This window comes from Misgurnus anguillicaudatus, chromosome 16 (genome assembly GCF_027580225.2).
Source record: "Misgurnus anguillicaudatus chromosome 16, ASM2758022v2, whole genome shotgun sequence".
Taxonomy (NCBI): Eukaryota; Metazoa; Chordata; class Actinopteri; order Cypriniformes; family Cobitidae; genus Misgurnus; species Misgurnus anguillicaudatus.
The window spans coordinates 27,776,543-27,788,856 of NC_073352.2; the positions used below are offsets into that span (position 1 = coordinate 27,776,543).

Genomic DNA, 12,314 nt, shown 5'->3' on the forward strand with positions numbered 1-12,314 from the left:
CATCATAATCATCACTGTTTACAATCACAGTAAATGTGCAAAATATTTTCACCTTCTGCATCTTAAAAAACTACTTATTTTATTTTGATAATAATCGTGAGTCTTTATAACGTCTGCATGTCGTCTCTGCAGGCGTGCATTTGTAAATAACCTCTATAAAATACAAGAGCCAGAGACACAAACTTAACTATTTACAACATTTATTTCTGAAATTAAAAAGCAAGAAACCCCAAACATGAGAGAAATATCATGAATTTAACATTGTCACTTTGATGCAGAAGCTGCGGTGATCACTGAACAATCACGACGGTTCAAGTTCAAACAAATGTGACGCGTGTGCGCGCCTGGTTAATCTGCCACACGTTCAGCTCCTCGTATTCATCAAGAGCGGCCTGGAACTGCGCAGGCGTGAAACCACGAGACACGCAACGTTGCTCCGCCTCCGTCATGTGAACGGACTTAACAGAACCATCGCCAGCCAACTCGCGCAACAGAGAGAAGATGACATCTGCAGGCCGCTGTGCCCTACACACAAACACAAACAACACTCAGGTGAGATTTAAAGGTTATATTCAAAGATCATATCTGTAAGTAGCTGTATCCAAAATAGTCCCCTTATTCACTACATTTGTTCACTAAAATAGTCCACTTGAATGAGTGAATCTAGCACACTAAAGGTGCCGCAAGCGCTGTGGGCGCCAGATAGTTCATTTAGCACGCGCCACACATCAGTTGTACAATCATTATTGCGGTGCATTACGGGATTGAATAAGTGCACTCGAGACACACTACAAAATAGGTGTCCCCATTACTTAGTGCACTATTTAAGGGTATAGGGAGCAATTTCGGACACAGCCCAGGTCTGCTGACACAGTGCGTGTACCTTGTGTTGTTGGTCTTGTCAGCTTGCAGGGAGTCTTTGCTCATCTCCATCAGTCTCATGGCTTCATTTACATCCTCCTTCTCGACAACATCAACCATCCGCAAACGAGCCTGAACACACACGATTATTAATGATAGACAAATGTAAAGAATCTATAGACTGTCATGTCATACAGCTAATAGGTCAGATTTAAATTTTTAAAGTACAGATCGGTTATTGATGTAATCAACTTTCAATCAATGCAAACAATCAGTCTAGAAGATATCCGATCACACTGTCGAGTTATGCCGGCACTGTCAGACCGAGACAAGTGCAATGCCTTCTGGGAAAGCTGGCAACTGCCCAAGTCTCCGCCTCTCAACACCAGCTACTCTCTTAAAACCGTACGAGCTCTGCACGTCTCTGCGATGTCATGCACGTTCAGTTTTGCATGGGTTTGCACAGCGGCATGACCTGAGGCTGGCTGCCCACCCTGCAAAGCTAAACGTAACCACGACAACAAACAAGGGCTTCAAGCTGCAAAGATCATAGGAGAAAGAACACCTGCGCCCTCTGCTGGCGATGCCCGACGGCAGCGTGTGTTGTAAAGTGCCATTTCTGCAGTAGATCTTAACAGCAGCTACCTGCACAAACAGCACTTTTAACACCCAACAGCCACACATTACTATGCTTGCAGAGATGGATGTGTGTGTATTTACACTTTTAAGGATGGTGAAATGTATCCACACCTCCTGCGACACCCCACATCAGTCGAAACAGGTCTGATCCTGTGTGTGAGTTAAGTGCCCACACCGCAGTAGGACACACAAACACTATCTGCACTGTAAGCACTTTACCACACACAGGACACATCCAGGCCATTCGTTTGATGTTACGTTTACATCTACCTCATGGGTTTAGGTGCAGAATGTAACAAAACTTACCTTTCCTAACATGATGAGTAAAAACATTGCTTCAATCATCATTTACTTAGTAGTTAAGTTTCATTTAAAAGCATTTGAAAAGTTTATGCATGTGCATCTCACCAGGGCAGTGGAGAGTCGCAGAATGGACAGCAGTGTTCGGGCAGAGGTGAATGTTGTGTCTTTGCTAACTCGCGCCTCTTTTCTCATCTCCACATACGCCGCTGTGATGTAATCAGACAGAGCCTCAGGAACCACTGGCTGCTTCTGTTTGCACTTATTGATGTAACGCCTGCAGACAGACAAGATCGATCTCACTTTAACTTAAACTCTTCTGCATCAGCTTTTAGTGCATCATGGAAGTCATGATGAAATCTGATCAAAAGAGAGGATTAAGTAAAATACTATGTACAGTTTTTACCTCATAAGTTTCATGTCAATTGGAGTGAAGTGTGTAGGTGGCTGTTTGCAGTGCTGGTGGACGTATGTAATGTGTTGGGCCAGTCGCAGATCGTTGTCAGTATCCGGTTTGTCTTGGATGAGCCACAGCAAGTCAAAACGAGACAGCAACGCTGCAGGCAGCTGAATGTTCTGCTCGATTGTCTTGCGAGGATTATAGCGACCATACGCCGGGTTTGCCGCTGCCAAGATCGAGCAACGTGCATTTAAAGATGTCATGATGCCCGCCTGAAAAAACAAGAGCAATGTGTTGAATGTCTTATGGTTTAGCAATTTCCCCCAATCATTATAATCCAAACAGCTGCATTACCTTGGCGATAGAAATGGTTTGTTGCTCCATAACCTCATGAATGGCCGTACGGTCTGCGTCCGCCATCTTATCAAACTCATCGATGCAGCACACGCCCAGGTCAGCCAGCACTAACGCCCCACCCTCCAGGGTCATCTCTCCTGTGACCGGGTCACGCATCACAGCTGCCGTCAAACCTACACCAGACGAACCTCGTCCAGTCGTGTACTGACCTGATGGATAGAGTTAGACACAAGACAAGATGATGCTCAACACAGAGTCAAGTTGGATTGATGCTGTAGTTAAACAAGTTTAAAAATGTCTTCCTTTGAAGACATTCGTATAAGCACCAGGGTTCCCACACCTTAGTTAACTTCAAATTCAAGGACCTTTCAAGAACTTTCCAGGTCCAATACCTTCAAATTCAAGGACTAAATGGGGGGACACATTTTAAGTGAGAACAAGGTTACATTGTGTTACCTTTTAAGATACATTGTTACAGTTCCCTTTCGAGGGAACTTGCGCTGCGTCACTGCGGTGACACTTTAGGGACACCTCCAGGGGTAAGTGCATCTGAATGGGTATATCAAATTCAACCAATGGTGAGGCTTAACGACAAAGACAGGGTGACGCGGGATACAGGAAGTATACCGCTATCTGAAATATTGCCAAAGACGGCGTTACAAGAACGTAGGAAGTATGGCAAGGGAGACGCAGCGTTTCGTTCCCTTCAGGGAACAACGGTTACATACGTAACCCGAGACATTTTCATGTGTGAAACACAACTATGCAAAAAAGCATTTTGGTATGAATCAACATTCCCATAAAGAAGATATAAGCATTTAAAGCGAACAGTTTAGCACGTGTGCTTAAAAAGTCTAGAATTTCTATGATATTATCCTACACTACACAGGGAATAATATGGATTTTCCCCCCAGAAAACTTCTTGCATAAAATAGATTCAACCACTTTCAAGGACCTGTATCTATGTATGTATATTTTTAAAAACTTCCCAGGACCTTGAATTTTTTCCCCAGATTCACAAACTTTTAAGGATGTCAAGGACCCGTTGGAACCCTGAAGCATTAATCTGATCAGCACTATATCATCAAAATGTAACAATGCTAGTCGAAGTTATACACATCTGAACATAAACGTATGGACACTGACTGCGTGGGGCAAGACGGTCGATATACGACAGCAGCTGAGACTTGGCAACACCCGGATCTCCCATTAGACAGATGTTAATGTTTCCTAGAAAACACACAGATGTCTTTAAAAATGCACAGACATTGACGTTAAATCATAAATCAGATTTTGAACAAAAAAAAATTATATGATATATATGTATGCGTGTATAATAATTTTTATTATATATATATATATATATATATATATATCTGAAGTGCAACTTCTCAGAGGCCACGAAGACGCAACAAACGTGGCAGTAATCTGCTAAATGATTTGTTTAGGAATCAGAAAATCTTTCCACATAACAGGTACGTTTTATATATAACCTAACCCTAATCTCAATACGATATCACCCACCTCTGATCTTCATGCCACGTGGTGCCTGTTCAACTCCACCCACCAGCAAAAGCAGAAGGGCCTTCTTCACATCCTCATGACCGTATATCTCTGGAGCGATTGATCCTGCCAGCTTCTCATAGAAATCCTCCTCTACACACAAACAAAACTGTGAACACACAACTCCTCATCTGAAGGCACAACACGCACACAAAACACAACCCTACCTGTAATTTGTCTCAGCTCTTCATCACCAAGCTCCTCTGTACCCAACTCATCATCCTCAGTTTTATTCATCAGAGTGATGCAGTGACACTCCAGATACGTCTCTGAGAGCAAACCCTGAAACACACACACAATCCTTCTTGTAAATGTGCACTACAGATACACTAATCAAATAATGAACCAAGAAAAACTGAGAACCCCAGAAATAAACACACTACAAAATGTGATGTGTCACCTGCACAGCCTGTCTGAATCCAGAGCGCAACAGAGGAAGAAATATTCCAGAAATGGCCACGTGATCTCCGGGCTGCGTCACGCGTGTGTTCTCTCCACGCGCATAAATGGTCATACTACGAGGAATGTTTCCTACGGGCACCTGATCGCTCTGCAAAATCATTAAACACAAATTAATTATTCACAGTCTGTAAGGTAAATATCACACATACATACACACACACACGCGCACATACATGTTCCTGAATGCGCAGCTCCTGGAATTTGACGAACTTTGACCCTCTTGTCTGTATGTACAGTCGCCCTCCAGATTTGTTGGTGACACATTCCTGACTGGGGCACATGATCAGCGGGGTGAAGCTCGGAGAGGCGATCTAAAGAACAAGTTATGTTTAATTGTACTGCATTTCTCAAAATAAATCATACAAAGAAAAATACACAAAGTTTTAAAAAGCATCAGTATCCTTACCGGCTGATACGTCTCTGCGCCGCACTGGTCACATGTGTACGTGGCAACAGCCATCATTGGTTTCACCTCCGTTGCTCGGGTTACGATACCTCTGACGTTCACCAGCTGACCGATGCTGTCGGCCTTTACGTCACGAACCACCTTTGCCTTCAGTGTGGATGGAGGTCGGAAATACACCTCACTTACAAAAAAAAAAAAGATTAAACTAACTGAACACTGAAATATTGATGTTTTATTCAGAAAATTCAGCAATGAGGGTAAAACTTGTTATTCCAAACCCCATTTTTGAGCACTGCATTAACACATAAGAGGTCAAAGGTTTGATTCCCAGTGCACACGCACTGAGCAACACTAAATTGCATTCATACTTTGTTGGAAAAGATAGATAATATAATTTACAGATGGAATCAATATTTCTCTGCCTCAAGTTTGTGCACTCAAATGCAGTCCCTGACCGACTGTAAACTGTAACAGAATCATGTTTTACATTGCTAAAGGTACTGCGATACACAGAATCGTTGGGTGCAGGTGTTCATAGATGTGTTTTGTATCATAATTAAACCACAGCTATTGACCAATCAGAATCAAGAACCGTAGCTAAAAGTTTTGTAAAACTAAATAGTTTATGAAAATTAATCACATTCTTAAAAAACAAAATACACATTTAACATAAAAGCATGGTGACGATGTTTATTTTTGGCTTCTTCGAGAAAATGTTAAAGGCAGGGTGCATGATCTCTAAAGGCCAATGTCGACATTTGAAATCACCCAAACAAACACGCCCATACCTCAATAGAAGCTGGACCTTCTTTTGATAGACCCGCCCCACACATATGCAACCAAGGCAATAGGTGTGTTCAACTTCATGCGGCGCTGCGCAGACCGATCGGCGGCTGACTTGAAGCAATGCATTCCGGTTAGTAATTTTATCCGACTTCAGCTGGCGCTGCAGGCACGTGACTGTGTCATATGGTATTTAAGTACCGCGAGAGCGTTTCGAAAGTAGCCGGCTAGCTCAGCCGGTGCAGCTTCTCCTGAGCGGCTGCACGGAGTTGTGATGACGTAACAGCTTTACGTGATTGGTCGCCTCACCGATGACAACGATCACGCGCGTTTCAAGTTTAATCCAACCTTTAGTTCCACTAATAAACATTATAAATTCATGTTTTAAAACAGGAAAAACACTTTAATATGAATAAATATGTTATATTGTTTCATGTAATAAAAAAAAGAAAATGACAAACTCTATTCGTATTTTTATAATATAGGCTTGTTTCTCGTTATTTTCGGGTATACAGGATAAGCAGCAATTAAAATATTCGATATAAAATGTTTCTGGTTGCAACTTTTTAGTAAAAGGTTTGGTTTTATCAAATTCAGCATCTAATTCACTTCATTTGCGATTAAAAACAAGGAAACACGGCGCACACGTCACTACGGCAAGCAGCAGGTGTCCGGCTTGACGGCTCCGTCTTCAGTTCCTCCCTCGATTGCAAACGGCAAACCTTGCCGATCGGTCTGCGCAGCACCGGATGATATGGAACACACCTAATGATGTTGGTTAATAGACATGCCCCTTACTGCTGATTGGCTACAAGTGTTTTGATACTTGGCCCGACTCCCTTTTCCAAAGCGTTTTTCAAACTGAAATTCATTTTCAAAATGAATAAATGTAAATGTTTGCAGGACCCACCCTAATGGATAAGTCACCTAACAATAATAATTTGGACACTGAATTTAACCAGATGATGTGCGTTTAACACTGAAGTTCAGAGACTTGAGTGTTTGACTTACAATCTGCGCATGAGTTCAGATGGGTACTGATTCCTGGAGTCACGGGTATCTGCAGGGTCACGACCTCTGGTCTCCATCATCAGCCTGTGCTCAATATAAACATCCAGCGCATCCTTTGCCACAACCTACCAAACAAACACATCCGTTGTACCATGAAATCATCAAGGTTATTTTCAGTTTTGACATTTGAGCCCTCATAAACACGCACACAACCTCTCGTTCTCTGTATTCAGGCAGCAGCTCATGAACAGCATCAGCAAACAGTGCGGTGTACCGTTTAGCATTTTCACACACGCTCTCCACCAGCTCAGGGTCTTCTTCAGCCAAGTCGTCCAGATCCACCACCAGTGCCACCTGCTCACGGTGAGCCAGAGAGACCTGCATACATAAGCCAATAAATTAACAAATGGAGTCTCAAACACCTAGGGTTGCAAAATTTCAGGAACTTTCAAAGCTAGAAACTTTCCATGGGAATTAACAGGAATATATGGGAACTAACAGGAACACAAAAATCTTGCAGTATAATTTTTTCAAAACAACAAGATTTAATGCAATTTCAGTTGAATTTTTCAGTCACATGCACACAGCTTATTTATTGGTTATTGATTTTGCAACTCCACACATCACTACTTTATCTGCGCAAACCCATTATATCTTACCAGTTGGGCGCCGTATTTGAACACTTTCTTTCCAGAGTCATCTTCACTGTAAAACTCTTGCAGAAAGCGCTTACACTTCTCTGAAACCCAAAAGAACAAATCATTATTAGGAAGTGACAAAGCTGAGTGTTTGTTTAACTGAAAGAAAGCGGCAATAAAAACGTTCACAGAGCTCGCGCAGGTGCATCAGGAAAAGCGCGCGCCCATTGACAAACACCAGTCATGTGAGCGGCCCCTCCCCCGCGCGAGGAAAGCGCGTAAACAAAACAAACAAACGACCGAAAAAGCGCGTACTTGAGCTTTCGCGTTGCGCAGTAATCGAACTAAATGTTTAGATATCATGACCATTGAGATAACGACGCGCGAGCTTTAGATATTCACCAGCAGGTGTTTAATAAGTATGACGCGAACGACTCCTCCAGGCTGCCCCTTGTCGAGCAAAACAACATCGATTCACTGTTGTGTTTACGAAGCGGATCACGACTCCTCAACCCGTGTCGAGTGAACATGTCGTCATCTCTGTTTGAGCATCGCAATACGTTATAAACCGAATAACGTTGCGCCACTCGATAGCTCCTGTTTTTGTAAACAAAGAAGCACATGGCTCTCTGGTCCCGTCACCACCAGCGCTGCTTCCGCGATCCATCCGCCGTTAAATAACCCCCCGCGCAGATACGAGCGGCCTTGTTAGACGTACGGCGTAATTAAACAAAACCAAAAAAGTGTATCGTGCACGACTCCGTAAACACGATTAAGCATGTATTCGTCAAACTTAAGAGTGAAACCGCGCCAGCCGGTTATAACTAGCACGTGCTATCGGCGCGCTTCCGCTCTTTGTTCAGAACTTTCATCCGGGCATTTTATCTTCCGCGCGCACTCGACTCCCGAACCACTTTGCAGCAATAACTATTTTCACACGCGCTAAATTTACAAAAACAATACATAACAATATGATTTTTTTAAAATGTATCACAGATGTCTAAACAAAACATGTTTAGTATGAGTTTAACTAAAGCTTATCTCGTTATTTACATTTATGCTTAAAATGTTCATGTTTATCACAGTTTAACTCACATTTTCTAACGAGGACATACACTTTGCAGAACTTTAACATTAACAGAAAATATTTCCTAATGAAAAATCAAGACTCTTTATCGTCACTATACAAGCACAGCGAAATGAGAGGATCTACGAGTAGCGTTGATGTAAGTTAAGTTAGTGCGTGGTAAAAATCGAAAGCAAAATTCTCAACTTCTCCTTCTCCGCCACATAATCTTTCGGTGCCATGTTTATCGCAGACGGTTTAATAGTAAAATGTGATGGAGAACGTATAAATAATCCGCTTGGAAAGTGTTGAAGGCACTAAAGATACAACAGCGACTCGACGGCAGCTGCAAAACTGGCGCGATTCTGCTTACACTTTCCACCAATGGCAACGCGTCTCTATGCGCGCGAAGGCGGAGCTTCGCTGTGGCGCGAAAGTTTTCTCAACGTGATGTGTCATGTGACCACAAAGTTATGGCTGACTCGTTTCGTCACAGGACCCTTCATATAACTATAAAATATGAGATCTAATGTTAGAAATACATCAAAGTTTATTTAGAAGCTTCAGATAGATGTGAGATTCTACTTGGTACCTGCTCATGTAAATATAAAAGGGAGTGAGAAATCAAACCAAATAGCAAAAAAAATAAAATAAACGAGTATAAACGATATTATAAATTTTCCTTTTGGTAAAGGAGAAGCTGCAATAATTAAAAAGAAATGAAGAATACATGTCAGGACATATGGGACATGGATAAAAGTGAAAGGAAAAATTATAGTATACAGAAATGTATTAATGCACAGGGTGTGAATAAAAAGGAATAGAAAAGATGTGTCTCTTTTAACCACTCTGAGGTATGACCATACGGGGTTAAATAAAACATTGTTTTTGTTAAAACAGATGTAAAGTAAATCAGATGAATGCGTGGAATGTAAAAGTAGAGAAAATGCAGAAAGTATACTGTTGCATTGTCGAAAATAGGGAAGAGAATATTATATTGAAGCAAAAGATAAGTCAGACAGTATAAAACGAAATCTTGAAGGTGATTTGGGAAACAACAGGAAAAGTGGTTAAAGAAAGTCAGGATGCTGCTGTGGAATATTTCAAGAAAACATGGATGTATTATAAGATTTCGTTTTTTTTTTTAAAATACTATTAAATATAAAGTAGCCCATTCCCATGCTGCTTACTCCTATACAGTAGGTGGCGGTATGCACTTGATAAGTCATGGTTGCAATCCGCCATAAAACGAACAGGAAGAAGAACGTCACGCGGAGGACATCCGCTCGATGAACAAGCACTATCCGCGGCCGAAATCGTGTACTGTGACAGTACGTACCGAAATAGATTAAGGACCTTCTGCTTTTAGTGATGGGAGAATTGCTTCAAAAAATGATTTACTGTTTCGAAGCGATCGAAACACCTAAAGATGGCGCCACCTGGTGGTGAACACCTTGTAAAGCAATACGATCTCAAAAATAATTGCAAAGGTTTTTCTAAAAATATTTTTTAAGAAAAATAAATAATCCGGTGCTTAAGCTATTAAGTAAAAGTGTATTTTGTGTTTTTAGTTTTATTAAGGGCAAACAGATCATTAACACTCTAGCTACACTTGTTTTTCATTAAATATGTCTATAATCAAAAAGTAGGCAAAATGGTAGCATTATAAGTCAGAAGGATGAATTTTTTATGAACTTGCATAAAAATTTTTTTTTAAGTCCATTATGTTTATATTAAACACCTTTCTTCATGGTATGAAACTGGAATATTTCATGACATTTTAATACATGAACACTGCCATCTATGTACCCACAGTGCATGTGACGTAATCTGTATTTAATGTATTTATTATACACTAGAGGGCAGCATTACCTTTCCATTTATCTGCTAACCACCCAACAATGCCCTAAAGTTTCTTCTCATTTTACGAGAACAAAAAGGATACAAATAGCTGCCCTAAAATCAAATTATAAAGAGACTGATTGCAAGGATAATGTTACAAAACATTTTTACACTTGTTTTTTTAGGTTAATTTATTTTTTTCAAATGCTAATCCTTATTAGCTAACGAGTTAATTGTAGAGTTTTAGGGCATGCAGTTTATAGAAGCTTGTTTCCGCCTCGCTTTAAAAATAATACAATAAAAATCTCATAATTGTGACTTTAAATCTCAGAATTTTGACTTTATTTCTCAGAATTGTGAAATTTTATCTCAGAATTGTGACTTTAAATATCAGATTTCTGACTTTTCTTCTTGCGACAAACATCCATGACAGCATCTGACCACAGATCCTGAACAACTCAACGTGATGAATCTTGAGTGACAGTGAGGAATGACGTCAGATTTATAAAATATATGGCGCATAGGTACAAGAATTGCAAGGGAAACAAAATAAATAAATAAAGTCGCAATTGTGAGATATAAAGTCGCCATTGTGAGAAACCAAATCGCAATTGTGAGAAAAAAGTCACAATTCTGAAGATATAAAGTCGCAATTGTGAGATATAAAGTTGCAATTGTGAGATATAAAGTCGCAATTGTTAGATATAAAGTCGCAATTGTGATAAATCAAATCGCAATTGTGAGAAATAAAGTCACAATTCTGAAGATATAAAGTCGCAGTTGTGAGATATAAAGTCCCAATTGTGATAAATCAAATCGTAATTGTGAGAAATAAAGTCACAATTCTGAAGATATAAAGTCGCAATTGTGAGATACAGTATAAAGTCGCAATTGTGATAAATCAAATCGTAATTGTGAGATATAAAGTCACAATTCTGAAGATATAAAGTCGCAATTGTGAGATATAAAATCACAATTATAAGAAATAAAGTCAAAATTCTGAAGATATAAAGTCACAATTGTGAGATATAAAGTCGCAATTTTGAGATATAAAGTCGCAATTTCGAGAAATACAGTTGCAATTCTGAGATATAAAGTCGCAATTCTGAAGATATAAAGTCACAATTGTGAGATATAAAGTTGCAATTTCGAGAAATACAGTTGCAATTCTGAGATATAAAGTCACAAGATATAAAGTCGCAATTGTGAGATATAAAATCGCAATTATAAGAAATAAAGTCACAATTCTGAAGATATAAAGTCATAATTGTGAGATATAAAGTCGCAATTGTGAGATATAAAATCGCAATTATAAGAAATAAAGTCACAATTCTGAAGATATAAAGTCACAATTGTGAGATATAAAGTTGCAATTCTGAGATATAAAGTCACAAGATATAAAGTCGCAATTGTGAGATATAAAGTCGCAATTGCGAGATATAAAGTCGCAATTTCGAGAAATACAGTTGCAATTCTGAGATATAAAGTCGCAATTCTGAGAAATCAAATCGCAATTTCGAGAAATACAGTTGCAATTCTGAGATATAAAGTCGCAATTCTGAGAAATCAAATCGCAATTTCGAGAAATACAGTTGCAATTCTGAGATATAAAGTCGCAATTCTGAGATATAAAGTCGCAATTCTCAGAAATCAAATCGCAGTTGTGAGAAATAAAGTCACAATTCTGAAGATATAAAGTCGCAATGGTGAGAAACAAAAGTCGCAATAGCGAGAAATAAAATCGCAGTTGTGAGACATAAAGTCGCAATTCTGAGATATAAAGTTAAAATTCAGAGATATAAAGTCACAATTTTCAGAAATAAAATAGCAATTCTGAGAAATAAAGTCCCAATTGTGAGATATAAAGTCGTAATTTTCCTTTATTCTTTTTAAAAACATGGCAGAAACAAGCTTCCATATGTATTTACCATGTAGTCTATATGTGTCATAATTCTCCTGTTTACTTGTTTTCATTATGTCTCTACT

The 12,314-nt window shown here is 39.6% G+C and overlaps 1 protein-coding gene across 1 annotated transcript; it reads right to left on the minus strand.

The window, feature by feature from the left end:
- Nucleotides 1-185: 185 nt before the first annotated feature.
- On the minus strand, nt 186-8,873 carry mcm7 (minichromosome maintenance complex component 7). The gene is made up of 15 exons (XM_073854426.1): nt 8,692-8,873; nt 7,442-7,515; nt 6,996-7,160; nt 6,783-6,907; nt 4,989-5,169; nt 4,756-4,893; nt 4,521-4,670; nt 4,288-4,402; nt 4,082-4,213; nt 3,704-3,787; nt 2,555-2,766; nt 2,207-2,472; nt 1,909-2,077; nt 884-993; nt 186-525 (listed from the first exon to the last, which is right to left on the minus strand). Exons 1-15 carry the CDS (start codon nt 8,726-8,728, stop codon nt 318-320), a joined length of 2,166 nt encoding a protein of 721 aa, XP_073710527.1. The 5' UTR covers nt 8,729-8,873; the 3' UTR covers nt 186-317.
- Between the last annotated feature and the right edge of the window lie 3,441 nt (nt 8,874-12,314).

What these genes read in the sequence shown, in the direction of transcription:
- mcm7 (XM_073854426.1), bottom strand. Translation starts at nt 8,728, where the DNA reads ATGGCACCGAAAGATTATGTGGCGGAGAAGGAGAAGT. An exon ending in AGCTGCGCATTCAGGAACAT is followed by an intron (nt 4,671 to 4,755) that starts GTATGTGCGCGT and finishes ATGATTTTGCAG; the next exon opens with AGCGATCAGGTGCCCGTAGG. An exon ending in CGACCGTCTTGCCCCACGCA is followed by an intron (nt 2,767 to 3,703) that starts GTCAGTGTCCAT and finishes TCTATCCATCAG; the next exon opens with GTCAGTACACGACTGGACGA.